Source organism: Notolabrus celidotus, chromosome 18 (assembly GCF_009762535.1).
Source record: "Notolabrus celidotus isolate fNotCel1 chromosome 18, fNotCel1.pri, whole genome shotgun sequence".
Lineage (NCBI taxonomy): Eukaryota > Metazoa > Chordata > Actinopteri > Labriformes > Labridae > Notolabrus > Notolabrus celidotus.
The window spans coordinates 9541266-9558250 of record NC_048289.1 but is presented as its reverse complement, the minus strand read 5'-3'; the positions used below and the strand labels follow the sequence as shown (position 1 = coordinate 9558250).

General features: G+C 40.3%; 1 protein-coding gene across 2 annotated transcripts; it reads left to right on the top strand.

Moving 5' to 3' along the window:
- Window positions 1-1229: 1229 nt before the first annotated feature.
- Window positions 1230-15375, top strand: csnk1e (casein kinase 1, epsilon). 2 transcript variants are annotated; one of them, XM_034707185.1, is made up of 11 exons: window positions 1230-1565; window positions 2886-2983; window positions 3156-3266; window positions 4957-5105; window positions 7481-7709; window positions 8067-8237; window positions 8357-8505; window positions 8712-8910; window positions 9002-9147; window positions 12721-12775; window positions 13989-15375. In XM_034707185.1, the coding sequence occupies exons 2-10, from the start codon at window positions 2908-2910 to the stop codon at window positions 12751-12753; spliced, it is 1263 nt and encodes a 420-aa protein (XP_034563076.1). In that variant the 5' UTR covers window positions 1230-1565; window positions 2886-2907; the 3' UTR covers window positions 12754-12775; window positions 13989-15375. The 2 variants fall into 2 exon arrangements, with proteins under 2 accessions (XP_034563076.1, XP_034563075.1); XM_034707184.1 differs by having other exon boundaries at window positions 1231-1565; window positions 12721-12786.
- Window positions 15376-16985: the final 1610 nt, after the last annotated feature.

Below are 16985 nucleotides of genomic sequence, written 5' to 3'. Positions count from 1 at the left end.
CCAACCAGATTTCCTCTTAGCCCCCCAACATAGATCGGCGTGTGCAGGCTAAGGCTAAGGTGATTCTTGTGCAGTCATGATAGTGCCGGACTCATAACCAATTGGAGGACGTAATAGGGGCCGCCCCTTAACCAATCAGGACAGAGGATTGGAGATTAGCTATGATTGGTCCGTCATAACGGGACAAGGGGAATAATAACATTGCTTGATACAAAGACATTGGAAAATGCAGAGACTTCGCAATAGTCTCAAATTACTCCACTTACTGATGAGTACTGATGGGCATAATGACCTTTCTCCAAACCCAGCAGAAAAAAAGTAAAGTTTTTTACACCATTCTTAGAAACAGCAGCTTTAAACTGATCATAGTACCAAAGCTGTTACTTTTGTTCAAACTGATCTGAAATTAATACCTAAGCTCAAGGGCAGCTAACAATGGTTACAATTTGAGGTTCCATTATCACTAAAAAAGGCTAATAATGTTTCCCAAAGTGCTACACGAACTCAGCTTGTGTAGCTTCTCTTGTATTTTATTCCTCTTTCAGTTAAGTTATGCCCTGGTTATGAAAATACTATTGTATAATATCTTTATGCAATATTTTCTAACCCCAAACATATTTCTGGAAGTTCAAGGTTTATTGGGTTGGTCACTGGTGTTTACAGTCATGTTTTAGAGTTTTTAGAGTTGTTTAAGGGTGTAGGCTCTTTGCATATTATAATTCTAGATAATAATTAAGAAAAGATAAGATATGAAAAGGCTTAATATTTATGTGGATAAGTCATACTGTACAGAAATACAGGAGTAGGCTGCATGATAAGAGGAATACATTAAAAAAAAGTAAGAATGAAATATAAATTGCATAAAGACAGAGGAAAAATAGGAAATTATTGTGTTCAAGGTTTATTGGGTTGGTCACTGGTGTTTACTAAACAAAAAGGTGTGCAACTTCCACCAGAGGGGGTGCAACTTTTCCTAGAGACATGTAAATCCATGTTTAACATTTTACAGCAGAATAAAAAGAACACAATTATGTCCATGCTAGTATCATATTGCAGTTATCAACATTAAGGGTCAATTAGAGAGCGATGAGTCTGTGCACATACATGAAGTGAGGGGTGAGGGTGGATTTAACGCTTCATTCATGCCTGCAGAAACCAGCAGCGGTAGCAGAAGCTGCTGCGCGGCGGCTTTAAGACAATCCGGGCATCTCTTCCAGTCTGTGGATGACATCATTGATATTGTCAATGGTGTAAACTGAGAGAGGGCTGGGTGTGTGGGGGAGAGAGAGAGGGAACCGCGGCCACGGAGGAGAGATAGGAGAACCTCAGTGTCTGGTTTTTGCGTTTTTTCCTCTAAAGTCGTGACAGTAAGCATCTTCCAGAGTCACTGGACTAGGGCCGGCTCGGATCTGTTCTATATTTCGGGGTCATTTTTCGTGAGTGGGGGAGGCTCGGGTCACAGATCTCGGAGGTTATGAGCCGTCCGAAGCCGCGTCGGTGCGTCGCTGTCCAGGGTCCTGAGTGAGACAGAGCCAGCGGGCGACCACGGAGCCTGACATAACCCGGTGAGGAAGAGGGGGTGGGGGCTGTATGTCGGCTAGTGAAGGTGTCTGGAGGCGTGTATGTGTGCATGATTGTGTGTGTGAGATGGTTTGGGTTAGACAAATAGAGCCTAAATAGAGTCGTGTTTGGGCGGGGGATGCGCTTGTTCGAGGTCCTACCTGTACATAGAGGGTGCGGTTATGGGAATTACACCACGTTTGATGGTCTGTGATGGATGGATTGTGTTCTTTGCATTCAGCAGCTTCGCCATTTAGGCTCTTTTGCCATCCAGGGTAACTGCATGAAGTGTTCTCTATGCAAATGTAACATCACGCCTGTTTTTGCAGTCCTTTGCAGCATTAGTGGTTCCCAGTTTTGTAACATTGACAGTGTAGAACCTCCTAGGATGCTGAGCTGGATAGACCTGAGGTAAAGGGTTTGGTAATGTGCAGCCGTAGCTTGCTCTGCTTTGTTTTTACTGCACAGTGGATCTATAGGGTGTGTGTAGGTCTATGATGCAGCCAAGCCTGAAAAATGAGCTCAGTCAGTGTTTAGTGCAATGTCAAACTGGCTTGTAAAGCCTAACCTCTGGCAGAAAAAGCCCTCACTCTCTTCCCGCTCCGAGTCCTTATACCATTTGGCTTGGGTGAGGAAAACATGACTCATTCGAATTTTACCAAGGGACTCCAGTCAGAAATTTGGAGTTTATGCAAATCTCTTGTACACAGGACCAGACTCCCTTGAAGTGCTTTGGGAAGAGTGTGTGAGATGCTGATCCAGCTCCCCCCTCCAGCCCTGAATAAATCATGTTATACAACTCCATGCTCTGTTCTTCTTTCCTCTCGCTTTTCCCCCATGCACTTTATAAACACTTCATTGGCCTACATAGTTGTCCTCTGAGATACCAGAGTTTATCATCACGTCCTACTGAGGTGTAACTTTAACTCAACAAATAAAGGCTCCTTGACGCGAGAAGGCTCTGATAGTTATGATGAAAATGTTCTGAGTCCTCGGTGGTGACAGAAAGTCGCTTAATAGGAAGTGAGCAACATTTTCCATCCTGGTCCCGGTGATTTCATGCAGGCTGCAGTACGTCATTGTTGAAGCTGAGTAATTTGCACTTCTCATTCTTTCTCATGTCTCCTGTCAATTCTTCCTGAGCTTCCACTTTCATTTTCTTTCATGATACAGCTGCCCCAGGGCTCGTAGCTTTGAATTTAAACGATGCAGCTTTGCACCACTGTCCCTTTACTCTATTGATCACCAGTGATTGATGGCAGCTTGTGTGTTTGTTTGTGTGTGTGTGTGTGTGTGTGTGTGTGTGTGTGTATTTATCTTTACAGTGAGTTCAAAAGCTCAGGAGCCATGGAGTTGAGGGTGGGGAACAAGTACCGCCTTGGGAGGAAGATAGGGAGCGGATCCTTTGGAGATATTTACCTCGGTGAGACCTTGGCCTGGCTTCACCTCTTGATGTTGTGTTCTTTGTAATTTAAACTTCCACAAAGTTGCACACAAGGTTCACTTATTGGAGCTATTTTAAACAGTGTATTAAAATAAATCCTGTTGAACTATGTGAAAAGTTAGAACTGTACCTCTGACGTCTATTTCTCCAGGTTCTAACATCGCTACAGGAGAGGAAGTAGCAATCAAACTGGAATGTGTGAAGACCAAACATCCACAGCTCCACATTGAGAGCAAATTTTACAAGATGATGCAGGGCGGAGGTAAGATGCACCAAGAAAATGTTTCTAGTTGTTTGAAAGCTTTGCAAGGAAGGGGGCACTGATAAGAGGAGATAGTCAGGGCTGCTGACGCGGTTCAACAGAGACAACATTTGTTTACCGTGCATGGAGATCCTGGAAGACAGCTGGACATTACAAGGCATTTAAAGTGCACTGAGGGTCATTCAGGGACAAGAAAGGCATCTTTACTGCAGTGAAGAAGTATTTAAGTCTGGGTGAGGTATTTTCAGTCATTCACTGAGGCATAGTCAGTCATGTTTTAGAGTTTTTAGAGATGTTTAAGGGTGTAGGCTCTTTGCATATTATAATTAAAGATAATAATTAAGAAAAGATAAGATATGAAAAGGCTTAATATTCATGTGGATAAGTCATACTCATAGACTGTAAATAAAAAGGTCATACTGTACAGCAATACAGGAGTAGACTGAATGCTAAGAGGAATACATTAAGAAAAGTAAAAATGGAACATAAACTCTGCAGAAAGGCAGAGGAAATATAGGAAATTATTCAATTAAAATTAGCCTCAATAAATAAACAATAAATATCCAAATTATTTTAGAAAATACTCTATAAATCAAGTAGGGCCATGTTGGCATATGAGAGGTATACAGTTAAATCAATCCAGCAACTGATTTTTATTTTCATTATTTAAATTCATATCTGAGTTTTATCTCAAGGCACAGAGCAGGTCTGAGCCATACTCCTTGTTTTATTAAAAAACGGTAGGAATTGTGTAAGTATGAATAACATTACATGAATATTAACAGACAACATCTTCATAAGGAACAATATAAATGATTGTCTCTACTGGAAGGCAAAGTATTACAAGCAGTGATGGGGGACGGAGGCCTAGAGATATAATTAATTGCTGAACTTGTTAGCTTCAGGTAATGGGAACATGGTCGAAATGGTTAGTGTCATGCAGGGGTGTGTTCAGAGGATTGGTCAGGTGTGGCACTGCCCCCCTTGAAATCTGATCAGCCACCCCAAGTGCCATTCAAAAATCCTTAGTTATGCTTGGCTATTTATATCGTCAGAGGAGGGACCTAAAAGTGTTAAAATTAAGCATTTGGGATGTGTTCACAGGCAGTAGAAGCTTTCTTTGTATTTAAATGTTGCACATTGTCTTTGTTGCGGCTTTAACTGTGACTTTGGACAAACATCTTCTTTTTAAGACCTTAAGGAAATAGGCCTAGAGGATTTGTGTCCACACTCTGTTGTATTTCCCCCTAAAGTCAATAAATGACACTTAGGAGTATACCATCTGTATGATACTTCAATGATAGCTGTTAAAGCAGATAGTGTAGACAGTAAGGATAAATGCTTGTGTTTGTGCTCACATACCCCTGACTCACCTATGTCAGTACATCACTTTGGCAACTCTAGTCAAAAGCCTGGGCATGGCTCTGGCTCCATGTAATGTTTGAGCTTCAATGGGACCCCCTTGAAAACAAGATTCTGCATCTCAAGGAGCTATCCTATAATAATTTGTAATATAAATTACAAATAGTTAGCTCATAGTTATGAGTCACAGGCTCAGTAGTTGTAGGTTTAGTACAAATGTGATGAGAAAAAAACACAAGTGGGTCGGACATATGATGGATTTTAACTCACAGATTGTATATACTTCTTTCTTACCTTGTCTTTTGATTTGCCCTCTCACTTCAAACAGTGGGAATCCCATCCATAAAGTGGTGTGGAGCAGAAGGTGACTACAATGTCATGGTGATGGAGCTTCTGGGTCCCAGTCTGGAGGACCTGTTCAACTTCTGCTCCCGCAAGTTCAGCCTGAAAACAGTCCTGCTGCTAGCTGACCAGATGGTGAGATGGAGCGACTGTCAACAGTGTAAAATCAAATCGTAGATCAAGGTCTCCTCTGAGATTGAGATTTAGTTATTGCCACACTGTCCCCCTCTTCTGACTCGTCACATACAGGGTGTAATGAGAACACATTTATGTTTCATGGGCCACCTTCAATGTTCGTTGAATTGAGTCTTTATAAGAAAGGTCTTTGGAGGCAAACTGAGAAGTTTTGTATAAACAGTGATAGTTATAGATGATGAAATGATACACATGCAATTGATCAGTTTAAGGACCATTTCATAGAATACAATTGTTTAAACATGAACCTTTGTTTGCACTGAAGTCAGCCTCAGGCCGAGAAGTCACACAGATCTGAATAAATGGATGTAGCTATTTTTAGACTGAAACTAAATGGATCACTTGAAATCTGAGAATAATTCTCATCTAAACCTCAGAAGCTTGTGTTTTGGCTCAAGATGAGGCTTATCCCCTCACTATCTTCCAACATTCAGCTCCTCTGTAAAAGTCAATTCCAATCTAGGACATGGAAGCTCTGCAAGACGGCCTAATCCTTGTGGCAGAGGTCAGTCTGTGGTGTCTTTTATGAGTCTCTTTAATCCCTCATATGTCATTCTTAAGTCTACAAACGGCACATTTGTTCTTTTTGTCCCATTTTCTCTCTGCACTTTGACCTCTTTTTCTAATAACTTTCTCTGGTCTCCCTCTACCGTCTCTCCTCTCCTCTGTCCCTGCTCTCCTAAAGAGGCAATAACTGAGGTTTTAACTAGACCATAACATGAAACGGCCTCTATATATGTGTGCAGACAGACAGGATAATGGATCAATACCAGGACTGAACTTTTGTCTTATTCTGCAATGAGACTTTTGGCATTTAAAGCCCACTTTCTGTTTGATATTAAACTCTGTGTGAACATAGGAGCTCCAGCAATGTGAGTCTAATGGCCATTACCAGTGAAGGTAATTGATAATCTGTAGAGGACTCTGGGCCAGGAGCTCAGCTCTGAAAACCTAAACATCCCTGCTTAATGTGTCTTTTTATGTGCCTCTGTATGTCTTTGAGGGATAGTAAAGGATCAAGCTGCTACTTCACAGATAACTTCAAGCCCCAAACCACACAATGTCATATAGTTAAAGCTCATGTGAGGAACTTTGTGTTTGTGTTGATTATGGTGCCCCCTGTGGACAAAGTGGTACCCCTTATCTCTTTGTTTATGGTCTCCTGTACAGACGTAGGTTGTATTCTTTCTGACAAAAACCTTACACATCTTTTTGTCATACAGTATTTGGCGTGGTAAAAGTAAAAAAGGGGATTTACCTTCACAGTGCTGCAAATCGTCTCATCTGTAACCTACCCCTAAAAAAATGTAAAACTACATTTTCGTTCTTTTTGCTAATGATCCTGTTTGCTTTTGTAGGTCATATGGAGGCCTCACTTTTAATTTCAGTCCGTTTCATAACAGTTCAAACTCCTCACAGGAGCTGAAGATACTTAATCAGTGCTACAATTTTCTAAAGCAGAAGATTGTCGTTGGATTTCCTCTTATTAGCAGACTTTGTCCTCTGCGTCTTTTCATACACAGATGAGATATTACACCTTCTATCACTGTAAAAAGTTGATTGTTGTCCTTTTTTTAAAAACTGTGTAACTTGATCAGTTATGCAGCTTTTAGCCCTGGCCTCTTTCTGATGCATTCAAGGACACTAGGACAGTTGAGATACTGTAGTTGCAGCTTTAGGGCAGTCTTTTAAATGCAAAACACACCCAAATACAAACAGTATGATCCTTTATACATTGTCTATCTGCCATTTTTGTTTGCTGTGGCTTCTAAATAATGTTCTTTTCAGAACCATGTTTGATGACAACATACATAAAAACAGGTGTTAATATGTGACTTTGAAAAGGGTTAAAGGAGTGCCTCATTGATTGACATGAGGATAAGAAGCACTCCTAGACCTGGAAAAACAGCTGGAAAGTGTAGGACTAACTTTTATAAGACATGGGGGTCTGGTGAAACATAAGACCATATCGACCCAGGTTATGGAAATTATGGGATCCACTGTTTTTAAAGCTCTTACACTAAACAGGGCAGATGTAAAACTGTCATACACTCCTAAGTTTTGATTTAATATCCTCTAAATCTGTCTGCTGAGAGTCCTTCATTTTATAAAAGTGTATTTTTTTAATTACTGCAGTGCACATTTCTAGTAAAGAAATGTTCCATATGATTATTTTTTTGCCTGGAGCCAGGTCATGTCAGGTCAGACTAGTCTTTCTAAGTTGACTTTTAAAGCATCCTGACATGATGTGACCTATGAGTGTCCTACATGTCTCACCTTTAATCCCAACTAAAAACCATTCCCCCTCCCTGCAGATCAGCAGGATTGAATACATTCACTCCAAGAACTTCATCCACCGAGACGTGAAGCCCGACAACTTCCTGATGGGGCTCGGAAAGAAGGGCAACCTGGTCTACATCATCGACTTTGGCCTGGCCAAAAAATACCGCGATGCCCGAACACACCAGCACATCCCCTACCGTGAGAATAAGAACCTCACCGGAACGGCCCGCTATGCCTCCATCAACACCCATCTGGGCATCGGTAAGACTGCGTACACACACACACACACACACACAAACACACACACACACACACACACTGCGGTTGGCCTAGAAACCTGTGAGAGTGTGAATGTGTGTGTTCTGCTAACCCCACTGTGGATCATGTGTGTGCTCACAGCAGAATGTCAGTGGCACGTGTTGAAATATGCATGTTTATTGATTGGAAGGCTCAGAGTTGCTGCCTCCTTTCTATTCCCTTTGTTTCTTTCTCTCTCCTTCATCTTCACTCTTTCTTTCCTCCTCAATGTTGTCTCCTTCTTCCCCTGAAACTTTTGAATGTTGCACACTCTCCTCTCCTTCTCTTCTCTTTTCTTGCTCTCGATCTTTCCCCCCACAGAGCAGTCAAGACGAGATGACCTGGAGTCTTTGGGTTACGTCCTTATGTACTTCAACCTGGGCTCTCTGCCCTGGCAGGGGCTCAAGGCTGCCACCAAGAGGCAGAAGTATGAACGCATCAGTGAAAAGAAAATGTCCACCCCCATTGAGGTGCTCTGCAAGGGATATCCCTGTGAGTAAAGAAAAGTGATGACGATTAAAGCAAATTTATGGAGGAATAATTCTGTCACAGCTGTTCTCAAATGCTGTCATGGCTGATGCCCACCTTTCTTCCTCCTTTGTGATTCCCAGCTGAGTTCTCCACCTACCTGAATTTGTGTCGCTCACTGCGGTTCGATGACAAGCCAGACTATTCATATCTGAGACAGCTCTTCAGGAACCTTTTCCACAGACAGGGCTTCTCCTACGACTACGTCTTTGACTGGAACATGCTAAAGTTTGTGAGTTAACCACCCAGATTTCATTACTGTCTTTGTAACAATAACAGTAATTATGCTGCAGTTATATAACTGTGTTACAGCTGTAGTTAGCAGAACACTGTACACTTCAATCTAGTTCCTTCTTGGAGGTTGTAGACCTCTTTCATCATGTTTTAATCATCAATACAGCATTTGTTCACAATAATAGTCTCCTCTCTGTGTTTCAGGGAGCCGGCAGGACCACAGAAGATGGAGAGAGGGAGAGGAGGGAGGGTAAAGATGGGGAGGAGCGGGCAGGAGCAGGCCAAAGAGGAGCAGGAGGTCGAGCTTTGCCCCCAGGTCCAAACCCTTCAGCAGCCAACAGAGTCAGGAACGAGGCTGACGCTGCTCCTTCAAACCCGGCCACACGTGGGGTCCAACAGTCAGGTCAGGATTTGTATTTGTGCAAGTGAAAATCTGGAAAACTTTGTGAGATGCTGCTGTTTTCATTTCCACTTTTGTCTTAATATGTGTGCAGGTAACCGCTCCCCTCAGGCGGGGAGAGCAGAGCGAGCTGAGCGAGAGAGGAAGGTGGCCATGAGGCTTCATCGCGGCGCCCCTGCCAACGTCTCCTCCTCTGACCTCACTGCACGCCTCGACCAGTCACGCATCACTGCATCACAGGTAGCAATATATTGGCCTTGCAAGTGAAATAAGACTGTTTTGAGATTGGTAAACAGCCTCTGTCATCACCAGTGGCACGTGCAAATTATATGATTTAGATTTAATGCTGCAAACACCTTATACTTAGAGAGGGTGGTGACATGCAAGAGCTGTGAGTTGAAGAGTTTCTGCATTTTTTAAATACATTTTTGCAATCATGGGTCAGCAAGTTGGTATTTTAGATGAGTTACCTTCAAACTCAGCAAAGACATACATGGTACCCATTGGATGACTTTTAAATCATTATGCAGATTATAGTGTCAGAGCATGAGCAGGTTTAAGTTCTACCTTTTCATGCAATGTCTTTTTGTTCTCATTGGATTGGGACATTTATGCACAGACATTTATGGTTCCTCGATAAGAAGCCCTTTTGGCTTTTGAGATCCCTTGACGTTTCCTGTTGTACTACCATAAAGTCCATATACTGTGAATCCTTAATTTGCTTTTACTGCAGTCTGCAGAATGTACCAGGGCCTTGATATGAAGCAGGCTTGTATTAGAGGCAGGCCATTGTATCAAATACTCAGTCTGAGAAGTATAATAGTTCATATTTTAGTACAAAGTGAGAACCTGATTCACAAAAGGATGACAGCTTTTGCACCCTCTAAACCTGTGCAAACCAGCCAAAAAGTTGTCTAAAGTATGTGCACAGAGATAAATGCCCCACAAACCCTGCTACAAAACAGCTAGCATCCCTGAATAGTTAACATACATTTAAATGAGCCTTTCGGCATTCCTTCAGAGTATAATATGTCTCCTTCCCATGCAAACAAGTATTTATTCAAATGCCTATGCTAACAGCCACGTACAGTTAGAGGGCAATTTTTACTGTCTGTCTAGAGTTGGTGGTAATTGTGCCTGAGTATTTGGAAGTCTTGCCACGCTAAAACTCTTTGAGAATCATGACATCATTTCCACCTCTGGACAAGCTAGAAATAATATATCTGTACATAAAATCTGTTCATATTACTTTGACATCATTTTTATTTTAATCAGGGGTTAAATTAGTCTGGGGCTGCCTGGGGCCCCACATACAGGCTGCGCCTTTACGCAAAACAGAGCTTTTATTTTTATCTGAACAAGCTCCTTTTTGGAATGTTCGCTCTAGGAAGAAAGCTGGATATAAACAGGGAAATTTGTGTTTTGTCATAGATCGACCCCACAAAAAACTGGTGAAGACTTCCCTTCTCCATCCAGCTTATCTTTTATGTGCATAGAATTAGGATCATCAGGATGAAAGCACACAGCCCTGGCTAATAACTGGAAGCCAGCCTTTGTTCAGTCATAAAGGTTGTGATCCCGATAAGTGGCCTGACCACAATTTGAAAACTGCTCTTTATTTGAGAATTCATGGGATGTGTAAATATATCCAGTACCTGTGTTAATGATCAAATACCTTCAAAACTGTCAATCCTGTCAGTCTAAGTCTACTTTGAATTTATTTATTATTAACAAATTAAAGTGCAAACAGGCCTGAAAAATACATTTAAAGAAAATTAGAAAAACATTAGCAGTACGGCAGCTCCCCAAAGTGAAGCCAAAAATTCTAGAGCATATTTTTCAGTGACTGGATGCAGTATGGGTCATAAAGCCTGCCCCTCCAAATAACAGCAGACACATGGGTCAAACTGGAAAATTAGAATACACCTCAAATATGACTCAAACCTGTTCACTGTTGTATCAGTTAGTTGTTATCATGCTGATTTTTGTGTTATTTTTTGGGAGAAATGTAGTTTTCATTAGTTATTTGATGTTAAATAGGCTGACAGGTTAAAAATAGGTTAAAATGACTGACAGCTCCGTTAACAAATCCGGCTCCTGCAGCGTTCTTTACCTGATCAGCAGAGTAGAGACAGAAAACATAACAAACACCAACATGACAGTCATTAGACTTTCCATAACAGTGAGTGTTCACTTCAAAACACATGACTCTGCTCTGCTGTGGACTGGACCCACCTGAGGGATCTTTGATGTTTTCTAGGTCAGTTAAATGTGTGTTTTGGTTAGCGGAAGGGGTTTGACGTCAATACCATGGCTCCACCAACCACAATGCTTCTGCGCATGCCTTGGCTCCAAAATACACCACCAGCACAATATATCAGCGTCCATTTAGGTCATACTTTGGCTTAGTTTCTTTTCTTACAGTGGGAGAACAAAGGCACGTTCATATCAGTGACGATAAATGGGCTAAACTGAGGGGGTGAACATGCTAGATATTATAACTTTTGAGGATGAGCTTTTAGTACTTTTAAACCCAAAACACAGCTGTGCTTAAGTGCAGTCTCTCAAAGCCTGCCAAGGCAAACTGCAAGAAAATGTGCTTACATTTATTATGTATGGCAAGCGGCAGATTTGCTTTGGTTACAGAGATGTTGGTGTTTCATTTGCATTTGTCTCCCTGTCATCAGCATCTGAGTTCAGATCAGGAGTACCTGCATACACTTATTCAACAGCGTTATGAATAGGAATCTATCTAAAACAAACTTGTTTAGATTGTGGAACTTATGGTGCTTGAACAAAACTCTCTTGTAAGTAGCTTGTAGAATAGACGAGATTTCTCGGACTACTCCCATGAGGGCAGTTTTTAGTTGGTCCCATCCTGCAGACCTGCCAGGTTACAGTTTAGACAGCACACTGCCTAAACTCTTCGTCTTGTCACTTGAGAAAATTAGCTCTAAACTGCAGCAGCTGAGCATCACTCCCCTCTTTCTTGCATTGCAATAATTGCTTTTTTTGTGACTACAACGGATCAGAAGTTTTCTCATTACATTGATCTACAGACACTGCTTGAATGTTTGTTTCTCCCCGCCCTTGATGGTGATACATATTCATAATTCATGATGTAAACTTGACAGTATTGGAGCTGGGAAGATATTCAAACATTATCTACTTGTAATTACCACCAACAAGATATTAGTGTGAAGAGATTTTTTACTGTGCAGTTTAAGTCTGACATGATATAAGCACAGAAAAGTCTAATCCACTCAGGCAGGCTCCTCGTGTCCTAAAGCCTCTTTTAATTTGTAATTGGACTCTCTCCACTGCTTCTTCTTTTATTGGGGATCACGTCTCCTGTAATGACTGCAGCCGTTCTGAATATCCAGACTCTTTGTGCTGAGTCTTTACATCAGCAGTCCAACAATCCTGCACTTAAAACTGTGGTGATGCAGCTACTTTTGATCAACAGATTAAAGGCTGCACCACTAAGTCAATGTTTGTTGTGGGTTTCTGATTGAGTTGTGATTTAAAACCTGTTCTTCCTGCTTCAAACCTTCCTCGCTTTGTGTGCTCCTGTTTGCTTTTGGATCTAGCAGTCATCTATTTTTTTCTATGCTAGCAATTAGCCCCATGAAATACTGCCAGATCACATATTCTATCCACAGAAGAGTCCACAGAACAGTCTGTCAGGTAGCAAATCCACAACTAAGAAAGCTAACAGGGTTATAACAAACTTAGAACGTAAAGACGGCTGGTCTGAAGTTTTGTCTTCTCTCTGTGATGTACTTCAAGCTTCTCTTCTTTCTCTTCACTCAGGTCAGTGTGCCGTTTGAACACCTGGCAAAGTGAGCTCCTCCTGGCTGGCTTGCAGGTCAGTGGCAGGTATGGACATGTCACACACTTAAACACACACACATTTACACCTCACACTCAGGATGCTTGACCAGCTTTCCAGGTCTTTTGTTCCTGAGAAACCCTGAAACCCACGACCCACACTACCCCCGAATAGTGAGGTAGATAAGGAGAAAATAGGTCCTGTTTAGCCAAACATATCCCTTCTCATCTCTATGTCAAAATGACTAAATCAAATAAAATCAGAGTGGTGAAGTTGTGCTTAAAAAGCAGGTGTTGTTTTAAAATAAACCCAGTTAAAAATAGCAAAGAAGAGAAAAAATGACATATTAGCTCTGCTGTTACTTTAATACTAAAGGATGTCATAACTGATCTTTTTTGTTCTAATATTTCCTGTTGAGTCAAATTTGCTTCATTTCTTGGTTTGTAATCTTAAAGCTCCTGTAAGAAACTTTGTTGTTGTTGTTTTGGTTTTTTGCTGATTTTGACCTGTACATGTGTACTTAGTGTTCCTGATTTAAAACAATCTAACCCTTCTTCCTTTTGAGAGTCAAATGTATCGCTCATGAAGAATGGGCCGTGTGAAAAAGGCGGTATCAGCAGTACTTGTTTGACACCTACCAGTGGTTTCAGACATTCAAAATAACTATATAGAAAGAATCATGTTTCATGTTGGTGCTCTTGTTTGTCTTTTTAGGGTCCTAAAGACACATCAATAATATTTTTTGTCTTTTTCACAACCTGCTCAAAACTCCTGAGGAGCTTTAACATAAAAAAATCAAAAACATTTTTGATCATAAAACTGAGCGTTAAAACTTGACAGCTATATCTTTATATAGCAATTTTAAATAAAGTAAAAAAATCTGAAAAAGTTACACACTGAAATAAAATCAACTGAAGCTATCAGGGCGGAGGTACAGTGGATGCAACAACAGTGTGTTCAAAAGACAGTTACGCTTTGTAACACCCTGTATGTCAAGGAAAGAAAAGGTCTGGAGGTGAGCATATTCATGGACACTTCAACAAACCCCAACTTAAATGATAATTGAACAAATGTTATTTGAATGTATTTGTGAAATGAATTTGAAGGTCAGTGTAGTCCATTAGAGTGGACTACAGACATGGTAAGGAAGTTAGAAAGAATTAAGAGAGAGACGAGGTGATTGTATTCTGTCCTTTCATTATCTCAGAAAGTGACACCTCTCTTCTTTGTGTTGTTTCCTGTGTTTCAGCAGCTGCAGGGTATCAAATAACCCTTACTTTTCAAACGGATGAATGAAAACATGAATGTGTGAAGGAAGATGGGAGGAGCAGGAGGATGCCCTTAAAGCGAGGATGGAGGCCATCGTGTGTCTGTCAGTAAGCTGTGTGAACACTGGTGACCAGAAACTGAAGAAACGTTAGAAAAAACACCCGGACAAACAAACTCTGGGGTGGAACTGGTTTGTACTACTGTTTGGGGTGCGGCCAGAGAGAAAAGAGGGTGAAACAACACACAGACCCCGCCCTTTCTTCATTCATATTCACCTGCCTGTCGACTCAGAGGCTCAACTTGCAAAAAAACATCAAAGTGCACAGAACGGACTCAGTTTCAGATTCTCTGTCGTTTCCACCCGTGATAACATTTAAAGAAAAAAGATCAACTATCAACTGCTGACGTTTGAGAGCTACATCCGCTGCTTATGGTGTTCTTGATTAAAAAAATAAATATGTAAACAACAGTGAAGTCAAACACAAAGTGTATACAGGCCTGTAATAGATGAGACAGGAGAATGCTTGAAAATAGACCAAGGAGAGGATCAGAGATGAATGTGAGAGTCTGCAGTTCATCTGGGGATGGGAGTGAGGCTGCTTTTTGTCAATAAATGTCAGTGTCTGTGTGTAATTGTCTTAAGTGTTCGTTTTGCCTTTAGCTTTGCTTTAGCGAGTCAAAGAAAAGAAGGGAAGGTGGAAAAGTGTTCATGAATTATCCATGATTAGTCAACAAAAATCCTTCCTCCTTATCAGCACAGTTGTTACTCTCTTAACTAGAAGAGACAGAGAAAACATGCTCACTGAATATGAACAGAGGAGGAAGACTGCTCTTGGTTTAGAAAAAAAGGGAGAGCCATGTAGATTGTACGATATGAAAAAGCCTTATAGTCCAGCTTGTAACTCCAGGTGTGAAAGTTCTTGAGAAAGTGACAGGATCTTGGTGATGAACAAGTCTGGTGTTACACTTTCATTTTTGTCTTTTACTTTAGCTTTTTTTTCTTTTATAAAACATGTAAAAATGTGTAGATACCTATTGCCAGAATGTGAAATATTGTTTAAAGATGGAGCTGGAGAGAAGAGTACCGTTTACTTCCTGATGACCTGAGGACAAAAGTGACGCAGAAACTTTTACCGCTCACCTTTGGAGTCAGCCGCGTGTGTTTGTTTTTCATTTCCACTGTGGTAGGCAATGACAGAGAGGTTCCTCTGAATACATGAAGAAGCGTTTTGACCTCGGGCCTATCAGGAAGGAGGGATGTCAGGAAGGAGCGGTCTGATGTCCTGTACATTTCTTTACCATGCTTCAACTTTATTACTATGATATTTGTGTATATTTTCTGAATCAATAAAAGATATACACAGACATCTGTCTCCATTGATTGTAAACATATTTCATATTTTGTCAAATTTAACTCACCATATTGAACTTAACTTGTTTAAGAATGTTAATATATGAAACAATTTCCTCTTCATATGATTTTTTTTTTCCTCTAAGCTACTTATCAGGCACTTTGCTTTTACAACCCTGATTCCAAAAAAGTTTGGATGCTGTGTAAAATGACAATAGAAACAGATTGCGTACAAATTAGTTAAAAAATGTTTCCTCATTTTCAATTTTTTTAAATGAAACGGTTCGGTTCGGTTTTTGTTAACACTTTTCACAATGTCCTGACTTTTTTGATATTTGGGTTGTTTTTGAACTTCCAAGAAACAGGAAACATTTAACAAGTATTTACATGTTGTGTTTGGATACATCTTGAAGTCACATGGGCATTTTTATTTGGTTATTAATTTTTATTTACTTAATATGAATTTATGTATTTGTTGCTGTGTCTACCTCAGTTCATGCTTTACAATACTTTATGCTGATTTGAAATAGATGAAGGCAATTTAAGAGACGACTAAAACGAATGTAAGAGTAAAGCATAATTGGAAGATTTGCATTAGTTCAGATGGAATAAGACAATTTAAACATTGCAATATGTCATGTCAAGATTCAAGATTCAAGAAAGCTTTGTTGCCAGGTAAGCTTGCACACACAAAGAATTTGACGTGGTGAATGGAACACTGGTACTTAATAACAACAAGACAGTAAGGGCAATAAATATAGAAACCTAAACACAAATCCAAAAATTCTAAATAAAACCAAAAATACCATCTACAAAGAAAGGTAAAGAAGTACTTTTTAAGACATGAAATAAGTTAAATTAGCTTAAACAGGGAGAGCACATGTAGTTGATGAATATAATAATAATATATGTTATGGAATAAATTACAATATTGCACATGGATATTGAGGTATTGCACCTGAAATCAAAGTATTGCACATTTATGTGAAATATCACAGGAGTCTTGCTGGACAGAGCTGAGAGTTTTCATCTGCTAAAATGATTTTAAGCCCTGAAAATATCTGGGAGTTTGAGCAGACCTCTATGAGTTTGTTCCAAATATTTACTGACTATTCTTTGTGTTGTTTCTCTGGAGTGGAATAGGCCTACTGGATGGAGGTAAAATGTCATCAGAGCCCCACATAGTCCAAAAGTAGCTACAGCATTCAAGAGAAAGGTTTAGGGTGAGGCCTTCAGTGCTCCTGAAAAAGGTAAAATAGTAAGAATCAAAGAAGTCTCTGAATTTAACCTACTGTTAATTCCATTAGGATAGGAGTTCCAAAACTTTTCAGCCCTAGAACCCAAAAATACAGGTGCCAAAGACTAGCGACCCCCACTGTCCCTTATTAGAGTGATTTAATGTGGCTTCATTAAACTGGTCTACAGAAAATTAGCCTACCTACATGAGCATGTGGCTGTGTTTCCTGTGTCATTATGAATTAACCAACTACTACTGATGCTTTTGATCATTAACTGGTCACCAAACCTAAACTTAGGAGTCATCTGGCAAAAAGAAAAGCAGAAAAACCCATTACATTTTCTATTTTCAAGGTTTTATTTCAAGGTTAGCTACTATTTTCTATATAT